Source organism: Paroedura picta, chromosome 8 (genome assembly GCF_049243985.1).
Source record: "Paroedura picta isolate Pp20150507F chromosome 8, Ppicta_v3.0, whole genome shotgun sequence".
Classification (NCBI taxonomy): Eukaryota; Metazoa; Chordata; class Lepidosauria; order Squamata; family Gekkonidae; genus Paroedura; species Paroedura picta.
This window is the reverse complement of record NC_135376.1, coordinates 29,695,024-29,717,612: the sequence shown is the minus strand read 5'-3', so window position 1 is coordinate 29,717,612 and position 22,589 is coordinate 29,695,024. Positions and strand designations below refer to the sequence as shown.

The 22,589-nt window shown below is 40.7% G+C and overlaps 1 protein-coding gene across 11 annotated transcripts in view; it reads right to left on the bottom strand.

Moving 5' to 3' along the window:
- DOCK10 (dedicator of cytokinesis 10) overlaps positions 1-22,589 on the bottom strand; it is a 181,492-nt gene that overhangs the window by 75,210 nt on the left and 83,693 nt on the right. For all 11 annotated transcript variants that reach the window (XM_077348873.1, XM_077348874.1, XM_077348879.1 and 8 more), the window contains exons 4-11: positions 18,904-18,986; positions 14,227-14,299; positions 13,882-14,001; positions 13,438-13,572; positions 5,561-5,744; positions 4,449-4,534; positions 2,530-2,613; positions 2,096-2,251 (exon numbers count right to left, since the gene is read on the bottom strand). In XM_077348873.1, coding sequence (XP_077204988.1) covers positions 2,096-2,251; positions 2,530-2,613; positions 4,449-4,534; positions 5,561-5,744; positions 13,438-13,572; positions 13,882-14,001; positions 14,227-14,299; positions 18,904-18,986 — 921 coding nt within the window. The remainder of the gene's footprint in view (positions 1-2,095; positions 2,252-2,529; positions 2,614-4,448; positions 4,535-5,560; positions 5,745-13,437; positions 13,573-13,881; positions 14,002-14,226; positions 14,300-18,903; positions 18,987-22,589) is intronic.

Sequence of the window (22,589 nt, the reverse complement as noted above, 5' to 3'; positions counted from 1 at the left end):
TTAATAAGATTCAACCCCCAAAAGTACAACCATTATATGCTAGATATCCCCCCCTTCAGTTGCTATTCTGTCCATTTTGATATGAAGACAGTACATTTTGCTGTAAAAAACATGGATTGAAATCTTGGGCTCTGTTGCATTTGCAGTACAGGCAATCTTATTTCAAAGGATAGCCTGCCCACTTCCAAAGCATAACAGTGAGGTAGTCATGAATGCCCTTCCCAAGAGGTTCTGCAGCCTGCATACATATGAATAACCACACACATACACACACAAACACCCACTAAAAGATTTATTTTGCATTAATCTGAAATCTGATATGACCCGCTTTTCTACTGATTATGATGCAAGTAATTACTGGGACATACAGAATGATTGTCACTTCTCCTTAGAACTGTGATCTGCCAAGTTGGCCATGTTTCTGGACCTGCAGCTGTCCCTGGATGGTCAGCTTTAACCAACATCAGCTGATCTGGCAGCCACACCTGTTCCTGTATCTTGCCACAGATACTCATGCCCAAGTGATATCCAGATTAGATTATAGTATCACACTCTATGTGGGGCTCCCTCTGAACTGTTTTCAGAGGCTGGGAAGCCCTAACAAAGGAAGACAACCTGCCTTTACTGATATTTTACCATTTGTTCACAACAATGTTCTCTGACAATGTCTTCAGAAGGACCTTTGAGTCTTCAGAATCAGTCAAGCATATTGCAAAACCATGGACTATTTTGACTATGGTTAGTTTATGAAACCAGGATCTGGCTAGCAAATGATCATTCTGCTCCCAGTTTGCCTTGACAAATGCTGGTTTCTTTGCCCTTTTCTCTGAAGGCATCTTAGTGTGTGAGACCAACACTGCAGGAAAAGTCAGCAATAAAGCTAGGATGTCACAACAACATAAACCAGCTTCAGACCATGGTTAGTGGACTCGCCTGTGCTTGGATGAGCACACTATAGTTTAATTAAATCGTGGTGTTACGTTATGACTTAAAGAATTTGTAAAGCTGCTGAAATGTGGAATTGCTTTACATGATAATTGACTTATGCTTGAGAGGGCTGTTTGCAATTAGTTTGTTACTTTGCACATTGTACTATGGTTTTATATTGTTCTGATGATACTGGAAATCTATCAGAATGGATAGTGTGCAATGCTTTTAATAGGTAAATAAATACATACATAATATTAAGACAATCAGAGCCTTTGCTCCCAAGATATATGTCTGTCTAAAGTCCACAAACAACCTCTACTTCAAAAATATTTTGTACTGCTAGTCAGTATTATCAATTTCAATTCTTATTATTTTCTATTTATTTAAAATATATTCCTACACTGTCTCATACTGCAGGGATATCAAGGTGCTCGATAACATAAAACCATCATATATATCTTTCAAGCACAATGGTAAACTCAGAAGCAGGAGAAGAAGCTACTCTCTTAAATATCCACTAGCAGAGATTTTTACCCTCATTATATATAAATAAATACTAGCAAAACAGGAAATCAAAGTGAAACCTGCTGTTTTGCCCAAACTGACTTTTTCTGCATTAGGAGATCCTTATTTCCACCATTCTGTGCCCCTGATTGCCTCCCCACCTCAAGTATACTGGATGCAGATTTTTAAAATAAAAAACCTGGGTTATCACATTTCAATACTGTTCAAGTGCAAAACAGAAGACTGCCATTAATTGTTTAATGCCAGAAACAGTACTGTAACACGATAACCCCATTAAAAAGTCAGATTTTCAGGATGGAGGGGAAGAAAGAGAGGGGGAAAGGAAGATGGCGACGAGGAAAGGGGCTAGCACAAATGACTTAAAATGGTGGGTGTGGGGAAAAAGCCTAAATGCACGCATTTCTCCATTGAACAACCCTGAAACAGATTCCGCCATGATTGAGGAAATCACTGTAACCAGGAATTTTCAAAATGCATGGTAAATCTGTGCCTGGAAAGGCAAATTTTAATGTGGAAACAGATGGAAAAGTCAGCTCTTAAAAAATGCAAATCTAAATGATATCGCTAGTGCGTAAGTGGTCTTTGACAAGAAGTGACTTGAGTCTTGGGGAAGGACATAACTACCTTTTGACAAACTTACATTGGTTGCTGGATCGTTTTCATTATCAGTAACACATGCTTGTAGATTCAGATTAAGGGATTTGCAAGTTATCATGATCCGCTTTGCCTCTTTCTCCTCAAAAGGTCTGATCAATGATTCTGGTCCTGTGATCTCTTTCCTCTGAGGATTCAACACCTGGAATAAAAATACTGATTAACTGAAATCCATAGATACAATGTTAACTTGAGAAAGTGAAAAGAATTAGACTTTTCTAGGATAACTATTAAATCAGTTACCCAGTGGTAATCAACATAACATTTCTAAGAAATTAATTTTGTGAAAAAAGAAAGTAGGAGATATATATGAGGGGGAGAAGAAAAGAACAAAAGGCATTGTTTACTACTTATTAAGCCCACTAATAATATAATTTATTTAGTGATTTAAAGGACCAAAGCAGATTAAAAATTACTTACAACAATATCAGGATCTAGGGAGAAGAGATTTAGTCGTTCCATGTTTCGAGAACCTCTGACAGTCTCTTCTGTTTCTGTAAGGTACTGGAACAATAATATTTCATTATCCTTATGAACTCAGATATAGTTATTGAAGTTTTTAATCTGAAAGCTAGTTTCTTGTAAGTACATGACAAAACTGTATTCCCTCTTTCCGAATGCCACCCCACAAAACTGCAACCCAATTTTTCACACTGAAGCTGAACCAGGATATCTAACGTACTGGTCCCAAAGTGCTGAAGTAACAGGAAATGAAGGGTTAATTCTTTACTGAGGCAGACAGCTTGACTGACAGTCAGCTCTAAGTACTCTGATTGGTCAGGAATAGCTTAGAGAGAATTGATATTAGAGCTGTGTCCTGGAGGGAGGTTATTCTGATTCAGAGTCTGCCAAAACCTGTGTCTAGAGAAGACCTATCTGTGCAGTAGCTGAACAATAACTACTCTGAGAATAATTTTAGTCTTGGAGAATGTTCCTGACTAATAGTCTGAATCCAGCATTTCTACATAATGAGGAGGACTGGGAAAGATATTTGGCAGAGTGTTTTGGGGCGTTATTGTGATGCTCCCAATTCAAGACAAAGGAACAGGGGTGAGGGGAATCTTCTAGGGAGAGAATAAGGATACAAGCCCAGTTTTAAAAGGCAGTTGGTTGAGGATTTCCTGGGATTGGTGAGGAAAGAACCTGGATTCAGACACCTCAGAAGTTAGAGGGAAGCTGGAAAATTTGGGTACTGACAGAGAAAACCTGTGGAGTTCAGAGGAACTCACAATACAGACATGTTTTCATAAACACAGAAACAAAAGCCTCTCAGTGAGAAAACTCAGAAACCAAGAAAAAACACCTAAACCTCTCTAAGGCCAGTAATTCTGATTCTCCAAACTGTACAACTATTTTTTATTTCACATCTTGATTTCCTTATTCCATCTAATCTTCCCCGTGTGTTAAATAAAATATTTTGTTTTTGTTGGATTTTAACATCATCTCAGTGCCATTCTGGAAAAAAAATTAAGAAAAGAGAACTCATAAGGTTTTAGGGCCAAATCTTCTGTTGGTGACAGGATGGGACAGTCAGCTTTATTAATTTATAACACAGAAAGAGGAAAAGAGTTGGGTTTTATACCCTTTTTTCATTACCTGAAGTTACAACCCCCTTCCCTTCCTCGCCCCAAAACAGACATTCTGTAAGGTAGGTGGGGCTGAGAGAGCTCTGAGACAAAGGTCACCCAGATGGCCGAATGTGGAGGAGCGGGGAGTCAAACCTGGGTTCTCCAGATAACAGTCCGCCACTCTTAACCACTATATCACACTAACAGCTCAGTCACTGGGGGAACAATTAGAGGGGGAAATTACCTCACAGTGGGGATATATAGTGCTATAACTATTACTATTGTTTTTAAGCCTGAAAAAATCCCTGAGAAATACATGAAGTAAAGACAGCCACAGAGGTGGGAGGCAAAGAAAGCGGGGGGGGGGATATTTTCATGCGGATGCACCATTGTCACTGTAAATGCTGTCACATTCACAAGAAGAGTTATACCGCAGCATGGTGGATCTGGAGTTGGGGGCATGGAGGGGGGCAAGTATGTCCTAGCCCACACTAAAGGGCAGCAATTCCAATAATTACAATGCTGGTCAGAAAAGTCCACATGTAAAGTTTGAGTGTATCTGTACAAGTGCAAAATAATTGCACTTGTACATCGGGGAGGGTGGTATATAAATCTAAATAAATAAATAAAATAATTAAAGAGGGTAGCCATGCTAGTCTGCAATAGAAGAACTAGATTTTAGTCCAGTAGAAACTTAACCTTTCACAGATTCATCCTCTGATTGCTACTTTGTTAGATATAACACATAGCTTTGTAATAATAATCTCTTACTTTGGAGAAATCTGGATGCAAACTGTTTTCTGAAGGATCAGTTTCCTCTTGAGGGCAATCATAATTTACTGACACATCTTCAGAATCTTAAAACAAAACATTAAAAGATTAATTTTGTCAGGATACAGCAATGTGAACACAAAGATGCATACACATCATTTTGGAATTTCACAAGTTGTGTGATGTTCTTCACACTTAATAGCGATTTCCCATTGTACAATTCTCACAACAAAAATTCTGAATTGGAATCCCACATGATGTATGGAGAAAGGGCATGGGTAGGTGACATATGGAAGAAACACTCTGCTGAAGCAGAGGTGGTATGGGCTCAGTCAGTGCTGAGAAGAAAGGCCTCCCAGGAACCCTTGGAGTTCTGCCTTGATTTCCATGCTAGAAAAAAGCCATGATAGAAATGCAATTCAGGCTTCGTTAAAAAAATAATTCCTAATAATCTGTGCAAAACCATTCCAAAAAGGGCTGTGATTCTAAGACTAATTGCAAAACTTCTTCAGCCACAGGGCATCTTTGTGATGATCAAACTGTCAGCATCTCTTGTGCTGTAGATTAGATTAAAAGTACTATCCTGCTTCTGGAATTATGACTCAAAAGATTATCATAGGGTAGCAACGCAGGTTGCCAAAAGAGTCTCATGTGGCGTTTTATTTCAATATAGATTTATGTAGATTCTTAGGACTGAACTTACTTCATACAGCCCTCTTTTTTATCTTTCTACGATAGGGCAGGAAACCACATGCTCTCTCTATTTAAAAGGTAAAAGGAAACTGAATGATAGAAAGGCATTTACTAAGACCTGGTTATGCAGTGTGGTTTGAATAGACTCTAGCCTACAGGGAGCTGTGTGGTTAGGAACAGACAACTTGGATGACATTTCATGCCATGCAATTAACATCTAGTCAGAGCAGAACGAGGATTTAAAGACAGAAGAACATACAAAGAGGCCTTCTGGACCAGACCAATAGTTCCTCTAGCCCAACATCCCATCTCACACAATGGCCAACCAGTTAGTTAGCAGGGCTTCCGATTATTTATACAATGGCTAACACAGGGAATCCTTTATTCTACACCTGAAATGATAAAAGCATCTCTCTCACCAAATTTCAGATCTGTGACGTCTGCACTCTTCCTCTCTTGAACTGACCCCTCAGGATTTATCTGGAGGATCTTGTTGAGAGTAAAAATCCAGTCATCCATATCCTGCTCATTTTCAGCAGCGAGCACAAAGTATGTCAAGTCATTCATCTTCAGCTCAAAGGCGTGTTTCCGAAGTCTATTATTCTATTGGGTCAAGATTTTTTTTTGAAAAAAAAATAGTTAAGAGTGAAGTAACATGGGAAAACCTGGATAATTAAAAAAGGTAGCATTTATGAATTATAGCCAAGGATGGTGTCTGACTCTGTAACCCACAAATGCTGATACAAGCAATGGAAGTTTTCCAATGTGATGACTGAAAAAAATTGCAAAATGTATGTTAAACACTATACTCCTTCTAAAGATTAAAACATTGCATAAATATCATTTATTATTCTCTTTCCATAAGCAAAAACAGACTGATCCTATACATGGTTACACATAAGTATTTCTGACTTTGGTGGTGCTTACTCCCAGATAGTCGTGCACACTACAGGATTGCACTTCAATCTTCTGAAGTTAACTCAGAAGTAAGGCCAGCTTTAACACTTAAGACTTTTAAGTACCGTATTTGCCGGCGTATAAGACGACTGGGCATATAAGACGACCCCCCCAACATTTCCACTCAAAATATAGAGTTTGTTACATTACATTACAGTACTATGGGCCACTATGGGCAGCTATGTCTATCCCAACTGAAGTGCACCGGGCGTATAGGACGACCCCCCCCCACTTGGAGGCATGTTTTTCAGGGGGGAAAAGTAGTCTTATACGCCAGCAAATACTGCAAGTGTGTGTGATAGGACTACAGAGGACAGCCTGACAAACAGCTGAGACGTCTGGGAGCAGTTTCTCCACTGGCAGCTGTTTGTGGCTCTCCCGTGCAATCCCTTTAGACGGGCATGTTTAAAGGGGCTGCACAAAGATCCCCAATACAACTGAGCTCCTTTGAGTAACCCCATTTAAAGCAGCTGCATAAGGCAGCCTGAAGCCGGGCTGGAGGGTAAATTTCTCTCTGTAGGCTCAGTCATCTAAAGGGATTACACAAGACAGCGCCAAACAGCTAAAGTTTAAAGGGACTGAATAAGACAGCCTAAAATGGCTGAGTGGCAGGGAGCAAGCTGTTCTCCATGGCTTAGCTGCTTTTCAGGATTTCTGCAAACTTTGCTGAAGGTTTGCAGGTTCTTCAATCCTGAACCAGTTTGGTTTCCAAACAGGCCTCCTGGCTTGGTTCAGGATTTGGTTCATAGTTCAGTTCATGCCCATTTCTATTTTCACTCTCTCAAGTTGAAAGTTGACATCAGTTCCACTATATGTTGTGTTTTTGAAGCTCATAATCATAAATATGGGTGTACATTCTGCTAATCTGAACTGGAGTGGGAGCCCTTATTGGTACTTTTCAGATATGAATTCAGACAGATTCTGTCACCTCCCCCCCACACCAATTTTTCTGTTGTTCCAAAAATAGCCAGCTCAAAAAATCTCAAAAATTTTCAGGGTTTTTCAGGAGTGCTGGATAGCTGCAGTTAAAATGCTCCCAGTCCCTTTAAATGCCTTAAGAGATCACTCTTGAATTGCCACAGCTTGCAGAAGGTATTTAAATTTTAAAAGAACTGTGTTCCCTTAAAGATGCATCTAGTCTTACCTCCTCATATGTTCCATGTGTTATTATTGTTGATTGTATTATACAGTATATAATGGAGATATTATAATTGTTTTTAATTTTTACTATGTGCACCTGATTAAACAAATCTTTTTCTGCAGCTAAACCTTTAGGTTCCTAATTCATCTAATCAGGTTAGGGTTTTGTTTCCTTTTTGGCTTTTTACTGATTCAGTATAAGGCAGCTTGATGTGTATTCAAAAGGCTCAGTGTATGCACTATAATTTCCTGTCACTTGTGACACATATTCTCCCGATTACAGGAAGAAATGAAAGAAGTCACATGAGTCTGAGGGTTTATGTGCAAATTATGGTTCATGCCTGCTTCCTGACCTGACAGCAGCTTCCAGAGTGACTGGTGGAAAACCCCAGTGCTCCAGCTGCTCAATGCAAGACAGCTGCTTACCCCCTGGGCCACTTTTTCAGTTGATGAGCATAGAAGGGCAGTGGTTGTATCCAGTTCATACACTGACATGATACGACAACAATTGCTGGGAAAGGGAAACTATCTTCTATCTATGCAGTCTCCTCAACAGAAAACGGCACATCTCAGAATATCTAGTTGCATTTCTTTTCTGCACTTTTGCACATTTGCCTAAAGCAACCCTAAGAGTTTCATTTTCATTTTTCCCCTATATAACCACAGAAGAGATTCATGAAAATCCCTTTTACGTGAGTATAACTCGTCACAGAATAGGGGCTTTCCAACACACTTTTTGAAGGACATGCACAAACACAGGCACCAAAAATATGCAGAGATTTCAAGGGGCTCAAGAAATCCCCAGGTGATTCCAAGGTGATATGTGTTACTGGCTTCTTAGGGGGGAAAGTGCCTTGCACCTACCTCTTTCTACCATCTAACTTTGAATAAAGGTAGACTGTATCTGAGGATCTGATGACAGACGCTCCTCTCTTCTATGAACTTCTCCGCAAATGGAAATCAAATGGAAATCAACAATCAAAATTTTGTTGCGAATGCTGACTAACCCAAGTAGTACAATAGACTGCTTGGTGTAGTTAAGAGAGGTAATCTCTAATCTGGAGAACTGGGACTGCTTTCCCATTCCTTCACAGGCAGGATAGCTGGGTGACCTTGGGCCAGATACAGTTCACTCAGAACTCTCTGCCTCACCTGCCTCACATGGTGTCTGTTGCAGGAAGAAGAAATGAAGGCAATTGTAAGCCACTTTGAGACTCCTTCAGGTGGTAAAACCCGGGGTACAAAAACCCAGCTCTTCTTCTAAAACTTTATTTGTAGGTTGATCACCAGTTGATGTTTCTTTAGCAGGTGCTAAGTAATAAGATATGGCACCTTAATAGGTTTTTTTTTTTTTACTGTAGATGAGCGCTTGAAAGTCTATGTAAGGGAGGGGGCAAGAGTATTTGTGTGGAAAAACAGCAGTTTTGCATTTGGAAGAGAAGCAAGAGACAAAAAGAGAAGCTGACTGATGTGAGTTGGCAGGATCAGGATGAGAGTGCAAGACTCCTTTTTCAGGGATCTCATATGAGGCAGTAGATCTGTTGTCTGGTAGGAGAGCCCCCTCTTCCTTTACCTGTGCTCTGTTTAGATATTTGTATAGACAAAAAAAAGTCACCAGTGGTTTCTTCTCCAAAGAGAGCAAACTCAAACTGCTCTACTCCTGGAACTCCTCACCACTTGAGGTTAGGTTTTATAGTGCAACCCTAGCAGCACTCTGCTGTGAGGAAGATCCATTAAACCAACATGAGGAGGTTCCTAAGCAAACCTGCTTAGGATTTCTATCATACATACTCACATGAAAGCTAAAAACGCATATCCTGGCAATCTTTGTGCAAACATGAAGCAAATGCCATCAGTTTGGGTGCTCTCTGTGCTGTGCAGTTACCTTTTGCAAAGTCATTCACATTAGATAACAGAATGTTATCAGGAGTCTTTTTCTGCAGAAAGCATTTGTGCTTCCAGAGCCTTTAAATGCACAGAACAGCAAGAATTCAATATCTACTTGCTAGATGCTCTTCAAAGTTTTGGCAGCCACACAAGATTTAATGTCAAGACTGCCTCTTCTTAAATCCACAGCCCAACATTTCTTTCTGTGGCCAAGTTAATAGATAAATATATTTTCCCCTCCATTTGTTCCTTTATTGCCACTACCACAAGAAAATTGGTCTTTTGACTTAAAACACAACCATCTCCCACATCTAATTACATTTCAGCATTATAACATACAGAGAGAATACCAGAAACACTACATCATATAGGTTGGGGCAGATACTTGAGCCTTGGCTTAGATCATGCTTGGTGTCTACTGGAACTATCTGTCTCTGGAAACCACCCAAGAGACGTGGCTTATGCTTAGAGTTTTTACTTTGCTCCAGACCTTCTGTATATTTATTAACATGAGGTCTACTTCTCCTTTCAGTTAAGCTCGAGAACACAGATCAGGCACTCTTTAAGAACAGCAACAAAGAGCATACAGTACATGAAGTACAAGATACTATTTTTTAACAAAAAGGGTTGAACACACATGAATTAGATCACTGGTCCAACAAGGTCAGCACTGTCTACTCAAATGGGCAGTAGCTCTCCATCTTCCCAGGTAGAGGTCCTCCATATGACCTATCGCCCTTCAAACAACTGAGCTCAGGAGCAGTCTGCTCCATCTGGCTCAGTTTCTTGGGCAGCTAGCCTCAGGGACTGGCTACCGAAGAAAGCCCCTTTGAACAGCTGAGTCATGGAAGCAGGATCAGTTCTTTAGAACCTGAAACAGCTGAGCCATGGAAGAAGGGCTGACTAATCTATTTTGGCAGCTTTTGTGGGAGGAGAAGGCATGGGTTTAAACCCGTGTTTTGCTCACCATAAACTTGCAAACTGCTTTAAAGGTCTGGGGCTAGGCTGCAGTTTGCAAACTTCAGTACTTGAGAACCACACATCAAACAAAATTAATCAGGAATAAAGATTCATTAGCTTGTTTCTGCTTATCCCTAATTGTAATGCCACTGATGTTATCTACATTGTGGCCTTATTTGGAATCCTGTGTACAGTTCTGGGTACTGCATCTCAAAAAAGAGTTCTGCTTTCTCAGGTCGTCCAGATAAAAGGTCAAATTTGGTATATAAAATGCTGCTGGACAGAAGTAGCTTTACCCCTTAGATCCTCCATCAGAAAAGCGGGGTGGACAAATGGTGCTTGTGTGGTAGACATCTACATATTCAAGTGTTGATTGATGAAGAAATTATACAGATGAAGGTGGGGGCATAGACCTGAGGTCACTCTCACACCCAACAGTGTTTAGAGCAGCCTTTTTCAACCTTTTTACCATTGAGAAAACCCTGGAACATTCTTCAGGCTTTGAGAACCGTCAGAAGTGGTGTCATCATGCAGAATATGGTTGGGAAGCATAGCTGTGTACACACCCACCTGGGACCCCTCCACCTCCCACTCCCTTACAGGCCCATTGTTGAACATTGGGGGGGGGGGGATCAAGATGACCATATATAGTCATATCACCTGATAAATGTTCAACACATTTTAAAAATATATTAAAAATCAATTAACTTCCAGGCCCATCAAGAAACCCAAGAGTTTCATGAAACCCTGGTTGAGAAAGCCTGGCTTAGAGGGAATGTGCTTGCATGTGGCACAACCACCCCTTAGCCCCCTTGTCATAAGGCAATATGAGTAACAATCCAATATTGTATGGACATTGATAAAACTGGTTGGAAGTGGCTGGCCGCTGTGTGAGACAGGATGCTGGACTAGATGGACCATTGGTCTGATCCAGCAAGGCTATTCTTATGCTTGTGTTCTGAATTGGGACCTTGTTGTGTGCATGAGCCAGTCAGGTGGAGGAGGTGGAGAAGATGGGATGGCCAGTACAGCATGGCCTGGTAATCCAGTGGGGTGGGAAGATGAGATGGAATGGGATCCTCACACTTGTTTTACTGTAATTGTCCTTAAAAGAGAACTTGTCATGTTAGTGAACTATAAGCTTTTTTTTCCAAGGTATTTAGCAACTGTAACCAGTATTCCAGGCAACCAGCCCTCTCGGTGAAGTTCCATCTTCTTCAGCAGTTTGTTCTTTCATCACAAAAGTTCTCCATGTTTGCTACAAATGTGCAGCATTTTAAAAAAACAAGTGGCATTCTAGATTAAAAGCCATACCGTATAGAACTCACATGGCAAAAAGCTATAAAGAGATAGTACAACTGACTTTGATGCTGCAAAAGTTAGAGGAACTATAGTGGACTAGAAAACATTTGCATTTTTGAGGCACACTTCCTTTGTTCAATGAAGATACAGTACAGCTGTAAAAGTTGACTACTAGCCAGGAAGCTGGGTTGGGCAGCTACAGCTACACAGCTGAGTGCCCCCTTCCCTCATACACAAAGAGTCATATTTGCAAGTGTTGTGTCTTTGGACGCTGTTCAAATTTTTAAAGCTGAGCTCCAAGTTGATGTTGTGCATCAGAAAGTCGTGCATCAGAAGTCGGGCATCAGAAAGGCTTCCCCATCCTCTCCACTGCTGGGGAATGTTCTGTGTGCACAACATAGCTGCTGGGAACATTCTCTCATTTCTCCTTATGCCCAGGTGCTTGAGATCAGATTGGCTGGATTTGGATGGTTCACCAGACTTGAAGTCAATTCCACTCTGGCAAGGGGGATATAGCCCTCAAACTATTACATGAAAACAGTTGCTGCAATTATAATACAACCTTTATTTTGCTCTTTCTACCATCCACAGAAGAGCCTCTTGTGGCGCAGAGTGGTAAGGCAGCCGTCTGAAAGCTTTGCCCATGAGGCTGGGAGTTCAATCCCAGCAGCCGGCTCAAGGTTGACTCAGCCTTCCATCCTTCCGAGGTCGGTAAAATGAGTACCCAGCTTGCTGGGGGGTAAACGGTAATGACTGGGGAAGGCACTGGCAAACCACCCCGTATTGAGTCTGCCATGAAAACGCTGGAGGGCGTCACCCCAAGGGTCAGACATGACTCGGTGCTTGCACAGGGGATACCTTTACCTTTACCTTTACCATCCACAAAAATGGTCATTCCTTATTGGGAGATGTACTACTTTGTATTAATCATTTAATTATAATGCTGGTCATTATCCAATTAAAAAAAATTAATTGATATACATATATGCACACACACACACTGTCTCTCACACAGTTTTAAATGTAGCTAATAATTACTTGCTGGACTATGACATATTTTTATGTCATATATTTAGTAACATTGTGATTACCTGTATTTTATCTACATGTATTATAGCTTCCAGTTGTAATTAAATTGTAAAGAACTGCAATGCTCAAAATCTATCAGGAATCCATTTAGCAATAAAACATCTTGGTTTACACTTTTAAACCTTTTCACTGAGGGTCAAACTAGACACTACAGAGTTCTTAATGACATTTTTGAGAAAAATTTAGCCATTTAAAAATGGCTAAATGTGGTGATGGCATGCAGTGTGGTAAGATCCCTCTGCATGTTTTCAAGTGCTGAAATAGCCATAAATGACCAAATTCTTCTCTGAAGTTGCATTGGCATCCAAAGGTCAGACCCATCAGTACTATAATGTCTGGTCTGGTCCTACCAGTCCTGGAGAGTGGATGGAGTAGATATACTCCATCCTTTCCTTCTTTCCTTCTGTGGTCTCCTGCCCTTGGTGGTCCCTTCTTAGAGAGGCCCATCTATGGTTAAGATCTCCTGTGAGTTTTTAGGAGCCCCACAAGACTGCTCTGAAGATAAGGGAAGAACCGGAAGAAGGACAAAAAGAAGCACCCTTTTATCCCATGACATTTCCCCAGCATCTCTACCTCTAGAGCTGACTGTAGCTTTATAAGGGGTGTTGGAGGAATGACATGCGCCTCTCTGGAGTGAAACTTCCTTGGTCTTCAAAAAAACTGCATGCAGCATCTTGTAAGTTTAAAAATACTGGGGGGAAATCCTAATTATGGTTTGCTCATAGCACATATGTTTGGCCCTTAAGCTACCTTTCTAGGAGACCACAGTTCTCTGGAGGGATAGTAGAGCTGGCGTTCATTGCATGACACGCTCAGACTGATTTGTCATCTTATAGTTGCAATTTTGTTCAGAATACAGTGGTTTATTAGCCACTTCAAGATAATTACGTGGGTATACAATTTTTAAATAATGCAAACGTTAACTAGTTTTAGGGAAACAAATATAAAACAGAAAGCTTACCTGCACGACTCCTGTACAGGAATCCAAGAAGATGCAGCCTTTAGGTTCCTTTGATATCTTTTCATCTTTGTAAAAGTTCATTATGTATGAGTTATCTGACAACTGTGTCAGCTGAAAGTAGCGCTTTTTGAATGACTACAACAATAACAGAGATATAGGATTAGCTGTGCTGCAAACTGTTGTTTACATTGGATTTGCTGAAATTTGTATTCCGAGGCAGAATTTTAAATGGAGCACCACTGATACCCAATTCCAAGTATCCGTTTTCAGCAGACAATAGGAGCAACCACTCTAATATCGCTTAATGCACTTCCATTGATTCTATTTGTGACCATAAGCAATTAAATGAAAATGGAAAACAGAAACGTGGTGATTAGTGAGAGGGTACAGAAGGATGGCTATAAAAGAACTATAAGATAAAGAAGACGCAATCCTTTCTCTTACCCGGACTGTAATGCTGTTGTTTACTGTGCTGTTAAAATTCCCTTTGTAAAGCCAGCCAGACTTGAAAACCCCCGTTCCTCCTCCTCCACCTCCTTTAGAAGATGAGTGGGATGTTGTGTCCTGTAGGAGACAGCATTGTCAACATTGCCTTTACTTGCCTTTTGTGAGCTCAGATCAAGATGCACCATGTGAACACCAGCCTTCTGTTAAAACATCCTTGTGATTTTTAAAATAAATTCTGCTCTGCACACAATGACAAAGGAGGTTCCATTCAACATCCATTAAGATTACTATGAAAGAAAGTGCTAACCTAAGCACTGAGAGAAAACAGTAGAATGTGCTTACTTCATCCTTATCAATATCCTCATGATCAATTTCAAAGGAATGAGAAGGCAGTTTCTCTGGTCTGTGTTCAAATCTAAAGAGAAGGAGAGTTTAATTTTCATCATCGTCTTCAACTATTTTTAAAATGTCTGCTAGGGATGTTGCTTTCCCCCCCTTACAAACATCTAATATATGTATTGGATTAACAGACATAAAAACATTTTAAATACCAGTCCCGCCAATACAAAACCAAAAACACAGACATCCAGTCGTAAAACAACCTGACTCAGCGTGAATTCACACAGTGCGAATGCGTTCTCAAAACAAGAAAGGGTTAACTATGTTCCTAGTCCCTCAGCTTCACAAATGGGCACTGAGTAAAAACTGGGACCGTCTATTCTTGGCTGTGCCATTGGTGACTTCAGTTGAATGGGGCTCACTTGGGATGCAGCTTTCAGCCCACTATCCCTTCACTTCCAGAAAGCCCTAATGCTTATTACTCTGGCTCAGGGGTAGTCAAACTGCGGCCCTCCAGATGTCCATGGACTACAATTCCCAGAAGCCCCTGCCAGCATTCGCTGGTAGGGGCTCCTGGGAATTGTAGTCCATGGACATCTGGAGGGTCGCAGTTTGACTACCCCTGCTGACTAAAGGAATATATTTTGAAATATCAAAGGTAGCCATCAAAGAGACTGGAGTAAGATAACCTTTGCTTTTGAATATTATTCTCAATTAATTCATGCTAGCTGTTTAATTCCTATTGACTTTCTACTTAGGGGGAAGTTGCACGTGTGAAAAAAAACACATTTGAAAGACTCCCAGAAGAAAAAGCAGATGGAGAAAACTGTGAGTTGGCTGTAGCAACATGGGGGCCAGTTCTCTTTCTCTCTGGGGATCTACTACTGTTTTCCCTGTGAGAACTAATTTCTGAAATCAGTTATAAAAGCAGGAGATCTTCAGGCCTTGCCTGGAGGTTAGCAATCCTAGGAAACACGCACAGAGGGGAACAGGACTAAACACTTTCTTTTGCCAACCAAACACACTGGTCCCGCTTAAACCTGTACATATTTGCTGTCATAAAATGTCACAAAGAAGACTGGGCGCTTGTTTCCAAAATGAACTCTGTAAGAGAAGGGAAGTGCGCACACCAACAAGGCAACAAGCCATGCGCATGTAAATCCTGAATTGGTTCTGAGGTTTCTGAATATAGCCCATAAATCCAGGGCTCTCTCAATCAAAGGGAATAAACCCAGGCAGCAACACCCCTAGAACTTCTCATGAAAGGAAGAACCAGGGAACACAGGTAGTGTTCTATATGTTGCTTCCTAACTTTTATTGGATGATTCCAATGCTATTGTAAAATGTTTAAAGAAATATGGAGAGAAGCCTCAGAAACTCTTTAAACTTTTAAGGCTGATATCACACAGTATAAAATTTAATTTAAAAAATTCATATTTTTACAAATGCAGTTCAGTTACTCAAATGACCATCATGGGACACACACTGTGAACTAAATTGTTCCTTCTCAATTTACAGAAGGAAACCAGCATGGACGAGTTGGGCTCCTGGGGTCTAAGTCTGGCATTTTTTCTCCGAAAGACATGTGCTTCCTCATAGAAATATTTTCACAAAGGAGAAGTTCCTCATCTGTTGAAAAATTCCGCTGGCTACCAGACTATACGCTCTGAATCTGGCTAACCTCATGAGTCTTGGGAGAAGAAAATAACTGAATCTTCCTGGTGTGACGGTTCAAGGATTCCATGTAACATGACTGCCCACTTTTATTTTACATGATTTGCGGAAAGTAATTCCAAGGTCACGTTGTCATTCGTTCTGAAAAATGAAGGGAAATGATGCAATTGCTAAAACTAGCCCAATAATTTCTCCTGTAGCTAAAAATAATTTCCTGTAAAGTGGATACTTATTTTGGAGGAAATTTTGCTAGGAAATCCATCTCTCTCCTTAAAAACTGAGTTTGGGGAGGGTGCTGTTTGAGAAGGGGGGGGACGTCAGACAGGCATAATGCCATAGACTCCAACCTCCAAGACTTTGGTTCTATGATCAATCAAAGTGGTGGAAGCAGCCGTGAAATTAAATGGCGAATAACACTGGGCTGGAACACGTTAAGCATGAACCGAATATGGAAGAGTAAGGATATCAGCCTTAATACAAAGTGCTGGCTAGTCAACGCTGTTGTCTTCCCCATAACAACCTATGGATGTGAAAGCTGGACTCTGAAGATGGAAGACAGGAGGACAATAGATGCTTTCGAATTATGGTGTTGGAGATGAATGCTGCGAATACCATGGGCAGCCAAAGTTATCAACAAGATAGTTTTAGAGAGGAGCAAACCAACTATGTCATTAGAAGGGAAGATATTACGGCTAAAGCTCACTTACTTTGGACCTATCATGCGATCAAACTCGCTAGAAAAATCATTAATGCTCGGCATGGTCAGTGGCAAAAGGAAATGTGGTCGCCAAAGGACCCACTGGCTCAACACGATCGAAGCTGATACAGGGATGACCATGAACCAACTAAAAGAAGCAGTCAGAGACAGGGGTGCATGGCGAAGACTTTCCGATAGAATTGCCAAGGGTTGGACACGAATGAACTGATGACATCATCATCATCACCACCCTCCAAAGCAGCTACTTCCTCCAGGGGAACTAAGGTTGCCAATTGCCAGGTGAGGGCTGGGGATAACCCAAATTACAATTGCTTTCTGGATGACAGAGACCCATTCCCCTGAAGAAAATGGCTGCTTTGAAGGGTGGAGCCTATGGCATTATACCCTGCTGAAGTTGCTTCCCTTCCCAGATCTCACTCTCTCAAGGAATCTCCAGGCCTTTTCCAACCTGGATCAGGTAACGCTGAGGGGAACTGATCTCTGTAACTGGGAGATCCATTGTGATTCCTGGAGAGCTGCTGTCATTACTGCTGCAGTGGTAGGGGGAAGAAGCAGATGACTGCCTGGGAGAATGATGGGGTTGGGAAGCAGAAAGAGCCAGAAAGTGACAGACATGGAGGAAAGACAGTGTAAGAGAACAGACAGTGGGAGGGAGAAAGGCTGAAAGATAGAGAAATAGAGGAGGGGGAGAGGAAGCAAAGGTGGGGGGGGGGAGAATGGGATAACCGCTTCTGCAAGTTTCTTGTGGGACCCCACTTGTACTAGTACTAAATGTAATGTGAACCTTACTGCAGAGACAGCCAGCAGCAATTCCTGTAGAAAAGGCATCTCTTCTTTTCAGGCAACACAGTAGTAGAAGAAGAGTTGTTTTTAATACTCTGCTGTTCATTACCCGAAGGAGTCTCAAAGTGGTTCACAATCGCCTTCCCTTCCTATCCCCACAAGAGGTAGGTGGGACTGAAGAGCTCTGGCAGGACTGCTCTGTGAGAACAGCTCTAACAGGACTGTGACTAGCCCAAGGTCACCCAGCTGATTGAATGTGGAGGAGCGTGGTATCAAATCCAGGTCACCAGATTAGAGGCCACTGCTCTTAACCACTGCACTGTATATAAGAGGTGAACATGGGGGCAATGAGATCCCATATTTTCCATGTTCTCACTTGATCTTCCTTTAGACATACACTGATTTCCACTGTACCATCGATGTAATTCAAAACCACACAATGACTAAAACAACCACCCATTACAAACCTTTAGAAAGGTTTGACTAATTTCAATATTATACCTACATGGCATGACATAAAAAAATGCCATTTATAGAAATGAAACCTGCCCCCCCACACATACAACATAGCTAGAAAGAGGATGTAGGCATTAGTCACATTTCTCATTCACGTCAACATAAACACACATACACACACACACACACACTCGTTGCTCTTGCATACTTCACAGAAGTGACAGTATTTCTATCTGTGAAAAGAACAATTACACATTTTCCAATTTCTTACAAGCATGGGATTAGCCAGAAAGGACCGAGCTAACATCTATATAGCATCCATTCATGTCTAAAACCAACACATGCTCTCTTGATAGCAAGGATAAACAACAGAATAACTGTGTGTTGAACAGAGCTCTCATTGTACATGACTCTCTGTGCATAGCATTTGTTGAAGATCAAAAATAACTTAGCAGGACGACATGGATGGGTTCAACTTGTTTAATAAATTATTTTTAAGCCTTATATCTTACTCTTTTTGTCGTTAGCCTTTTAGGCTGCTCAGTGTTTCTTTTATTCTATTTTTATTCCCTGGATTATTTTTAGTGGCTTTTAATAATTTTAATAGTTGTGTTTTAATGCTCTTCTTTCATTGTTTTAGTTGAAAGTCACCGTAAGCAGTTCTATGGAGATGTAATGTATAAGTGTTCCAAATAAAATACTGCTTTTGAGAAATTATTCTCATGTATTATGTCAGTGACACAACGGTCAGTAAGGAAGGCCAATATTGTATTGTAGCTGAGATCTACTGAAGGAGTGCCTTGCCTATATGGGGGAAGGGCCAAACTCTGCAAATATTCCTAGCCACTTGGCTACACTTGCTCTGTGATACAGGTTATAGTCTGTTTCAGAACACCCATTAATTCTACAGGAGATTAATGGAAAATATATGGATTCATTGTAATTGGAATGAATAACAGCTGCAAATAACATAAGAGAGAAGTGTAGGAGAAAGGAGATTATTTATACACACACAAATCAGAGAAAAGCCCCCCCCCCAAATTTCTTACCGTGGTAAATGCCTAAAATCTCCTGAGTATTGTTCATATTTGTAGTCCACACTATGCCACTGAGAACTGTAATATTTACAAGCCTAAAACAAATGAGGTACGGAAAAGTTAGCAAAATTTGTTCATTTTAGTATGGCAAAATAATAGTCCCAACAAGGAACAAGAATCCACATACAGAACAAACTTGTGTGTCCTGTTCTACATATGCATAAGGAGGGATGTACACAATGAATAGTAAACTGCCAAACATCCTAAAGAAAGAATTCTGCATGGTACACTCTGGTGGTCACAATACTAGACAGACTATATTTATACATATAGTACTTCTGTCAGTGTGCCTAGACTGAGATCATAAAAAAACCACATCCCTTGCTACTTTAGCCCAGCCTTGCAGAATGGAATGCCATACATGGTCTTGTAACTGATTCTGACATAAACAAAGAGGTTGATAAGAAGGGGATGAATGCAACCAGGATCCTGGGATCTGTGAAGGCCACCACGTGTTAGACACTTGCCTGTCCTGGATACTTAACATGTGTAAAGTTCACATCAGTGAGTCTCTAATGTCCATGATAATCAATCATTGATCCAAGACACCATTCCTAGGGCTCTAGAACAGGCAGCCATCTGTTTGTCTTGAATATACCCTTCCTCAGCAAAATAACAGAAATAACATTTGCAGAACAGTTCCAGGATTTCTTGAAGAAATCTGCCACAGACTCAGTCAAATTCCAGGCTTGGGTATTGGATGGAGATTGTGGCCCTAGTAGATGACCTCTGTCTAAGACTCTCTTCTGCTTCTATCAGACTTATCAGCAGTCTTTGACACAGTGGATTGAACCATCCTGAAGAGATCATAGAATAGAATGGGAGGGTCATCTAGTCCAACCCGCTACACAATACAGGAACTCAACTGGAGGAATTTCACCTACCATCCCACAGTGGCAATGAGCAATTCCCTGAGTATGCAAGGATGGGCCACAAGAATCAAACACTGGCACATCCCTTCCTGCCCGCCCACTCACAACCTAAGTTCATAAAATCAGCATTTCTGTCAGATTACTATCTAGCCTCTGCGAGGACTGACCACCTCCTGAGGAAGCCTGTTCCACTGAGGAACTACTCTGTCAGAAACTTCTGGGTGTTTAGCTAAAATTCTTTTGAATTAATTTCAACCCACTGGTTCTAATTCAACCCTCTAGGGCAAAAGAAAACAACTCTGCTCCATCTTCTATATGACAGCCCTTCAAGTATTTGAAGATGATTATCATATCACCTCTTAGTTATCTTATCTCCAGGCTTAACAGATCAAGCTCCTTCAGTCTTTCCTCATACCATAACTAGGGGTAGAATTCTTTTACTTACTATATATAGATTGGAAATAGAAAGTGTACCATGTGCTTTATTATTTAAGTGTGTGTGTGTAGGGGAAACAGTTTAAAGCCTTTATTCCAATGCAGTGCCATTAAATAAATTCCCACTGAAATCATAATTCCATGTCCTTTAGTATTGCACAGTGGTTCTCACACTTCCTCCTGGCTTCATGGAAGGGCTTAGCCTGAAGTATATCTTGCCAGTGAGCAAGATTTTCCAGATATAAATGTCACACTCTCCTCTGAAATCCCTTTGCCTTCCAATAAAGACAATCAAGCCAGTGCTGGCCTTGCTACAGTGTTAAGTATCAAGTCTCCCTTTCCTCTGAGGATCACAACTGAGAGCTGGAAACTCAGTCATAGTCAGCCCTTGCTAAATCAGGAAAGTAGCTGCCTAGCATTTACCTTAACAACTAGAAAAAAGAAAACAAAGCAAAAGTTGAACAGGGACAGAGCGATCAAGTAAAAGGGAGAGTTATTATTTCCATCAGAAGGTCATTCCTCATATGCAGAAGTAGAAAATAAAAATTTAAATATATCCTCTAAGTGGAGGATTACAATCTTAAGGTTCACATAATTATGAAATTAGGATAACTACCGTATTTGCCGGCGTATAAGACGACTGGGTGTATAAGACGACCCCCCAACATTTCCACTCAAAATATAGAATTTGTTACATTACATTACAGTACTATGGGCCACTATGCGCAGCTATGTCTATCCCAACTGAAGTGCACCCGGCGTATAGACCCCCACTTGGAGGCATGTTTTTCAGGGGGGGGGGAGTAGTCTTATACGCCAGCAAGTACTGTATTTTTCATAATTAAGGAATGCTTGTTTTTCTGTTCTCTTGGAAGAGTACAGCAATATTCTAAGGGGGAATTAGTTTGAAAGTATTGGAGCTTCTCTGTGCAACTGTGACTTCCATCTTCAAGCAACAGCTTTTGTTTTGCCCAGTGAGGGCAAGAGAGAAAGATTATATGGAAGAGGTTGGCACAAGTGGGACAGGAAGCTTGTGCAGTAAGGGGGCATATTCCAGTCAGCCACATCAAACCCCTGGACAGTTCTGCCTCTTCTCTGGCTTTCCATTGTGTTATTAGTTTTGTGAGGGTGATCCCTTCTGAGGTAGTAAAACATTTTGTGCATTAACTGTTGTGCAATATAAATGGTAAATAATAACAAAAAAAAAATAACAGGATCATTAATCATGAGATTTGAAAGAAACGGAATTTGCTACCTTACTTTGCCTTGTGGTTTTAAAGCCTGCAGCATTTTCCCAAAAATGCACAAGTCTCTGAAAATCACAAGCTTCATTTTTTCCTCCATCTCTCTGCCCCCCCATCGGAAACTTGGAGATAAAATCAGTCCCCAGAAGTTGCTCTGACTCATGAGGCTTATATATGCTTTTATACTTATTCTGTATACGTTTTTATTGATGTTAGCTGCCCTAAGACTGTTGTTAGGGAGGGAGGCCAATAAATCTAATGAGTAATAATAAAATAATAAAAAGGGTGTCCAGATGAGTGTCATAAAAAGCCAGGTGAGTGAAACAATAGCCATATGATCCAAACCTTCATCAACACCAAGAAAATCTCTCATTTTTATTTCATAGAATGTTCCTTAAGTGGCTGGAACTCATTCCAACAAAAAAGTTCCACTTCTCACAGATAGCCCATGAGCGTTTAAATGTCAGCAGCAGCCACACTGCCCAAAGTGACAAATGAACCAAGCATTTTTAGAAACGTGAAAGGCACAGAAAGAGCACAGTGAAATCTGCAGGCTGTCCACATCTTTATCATGGAACGTTATCATGGAAACGAACACAGTTCAGTTTATGTGATTACAATTGACAAATCAGAATGAGTGTGACAAATAAACGCAAACCTAAGGTTCCAAACAGGGCATTTAGTTTTAAAAGGTATAAGGTTTTCAAATTGGAAAGCTTTCTTGGCTGATAAGTCAATAAAAATAATATCTAATGCAATGTCAATAACCTGTAGGATGCCTGGAAATAACATTAGATTCAAGTGGGTAACCGTGTTGTTCTGAAGTAGCACCGCAAAAATAGAGTCCAATAGCACCTTTATGACCAACAAAGATTTATTCAAGACATGAGTGCATGCACTCAAAAGCTCACAACTTGAATAAATCCTTCTTGGTCTTAAAGGTGCTATTGAACTCTATTTTTGTTGGAAATAACATTGACACAGACATTACTCAAGGTCTTTAAAGGAAAAGAATTCCAATGATCATAACTGTCGATCTCTACAAAAAGAAGTGCTATTAGGTTTATGCTGTTGAAAGCTGAAATGT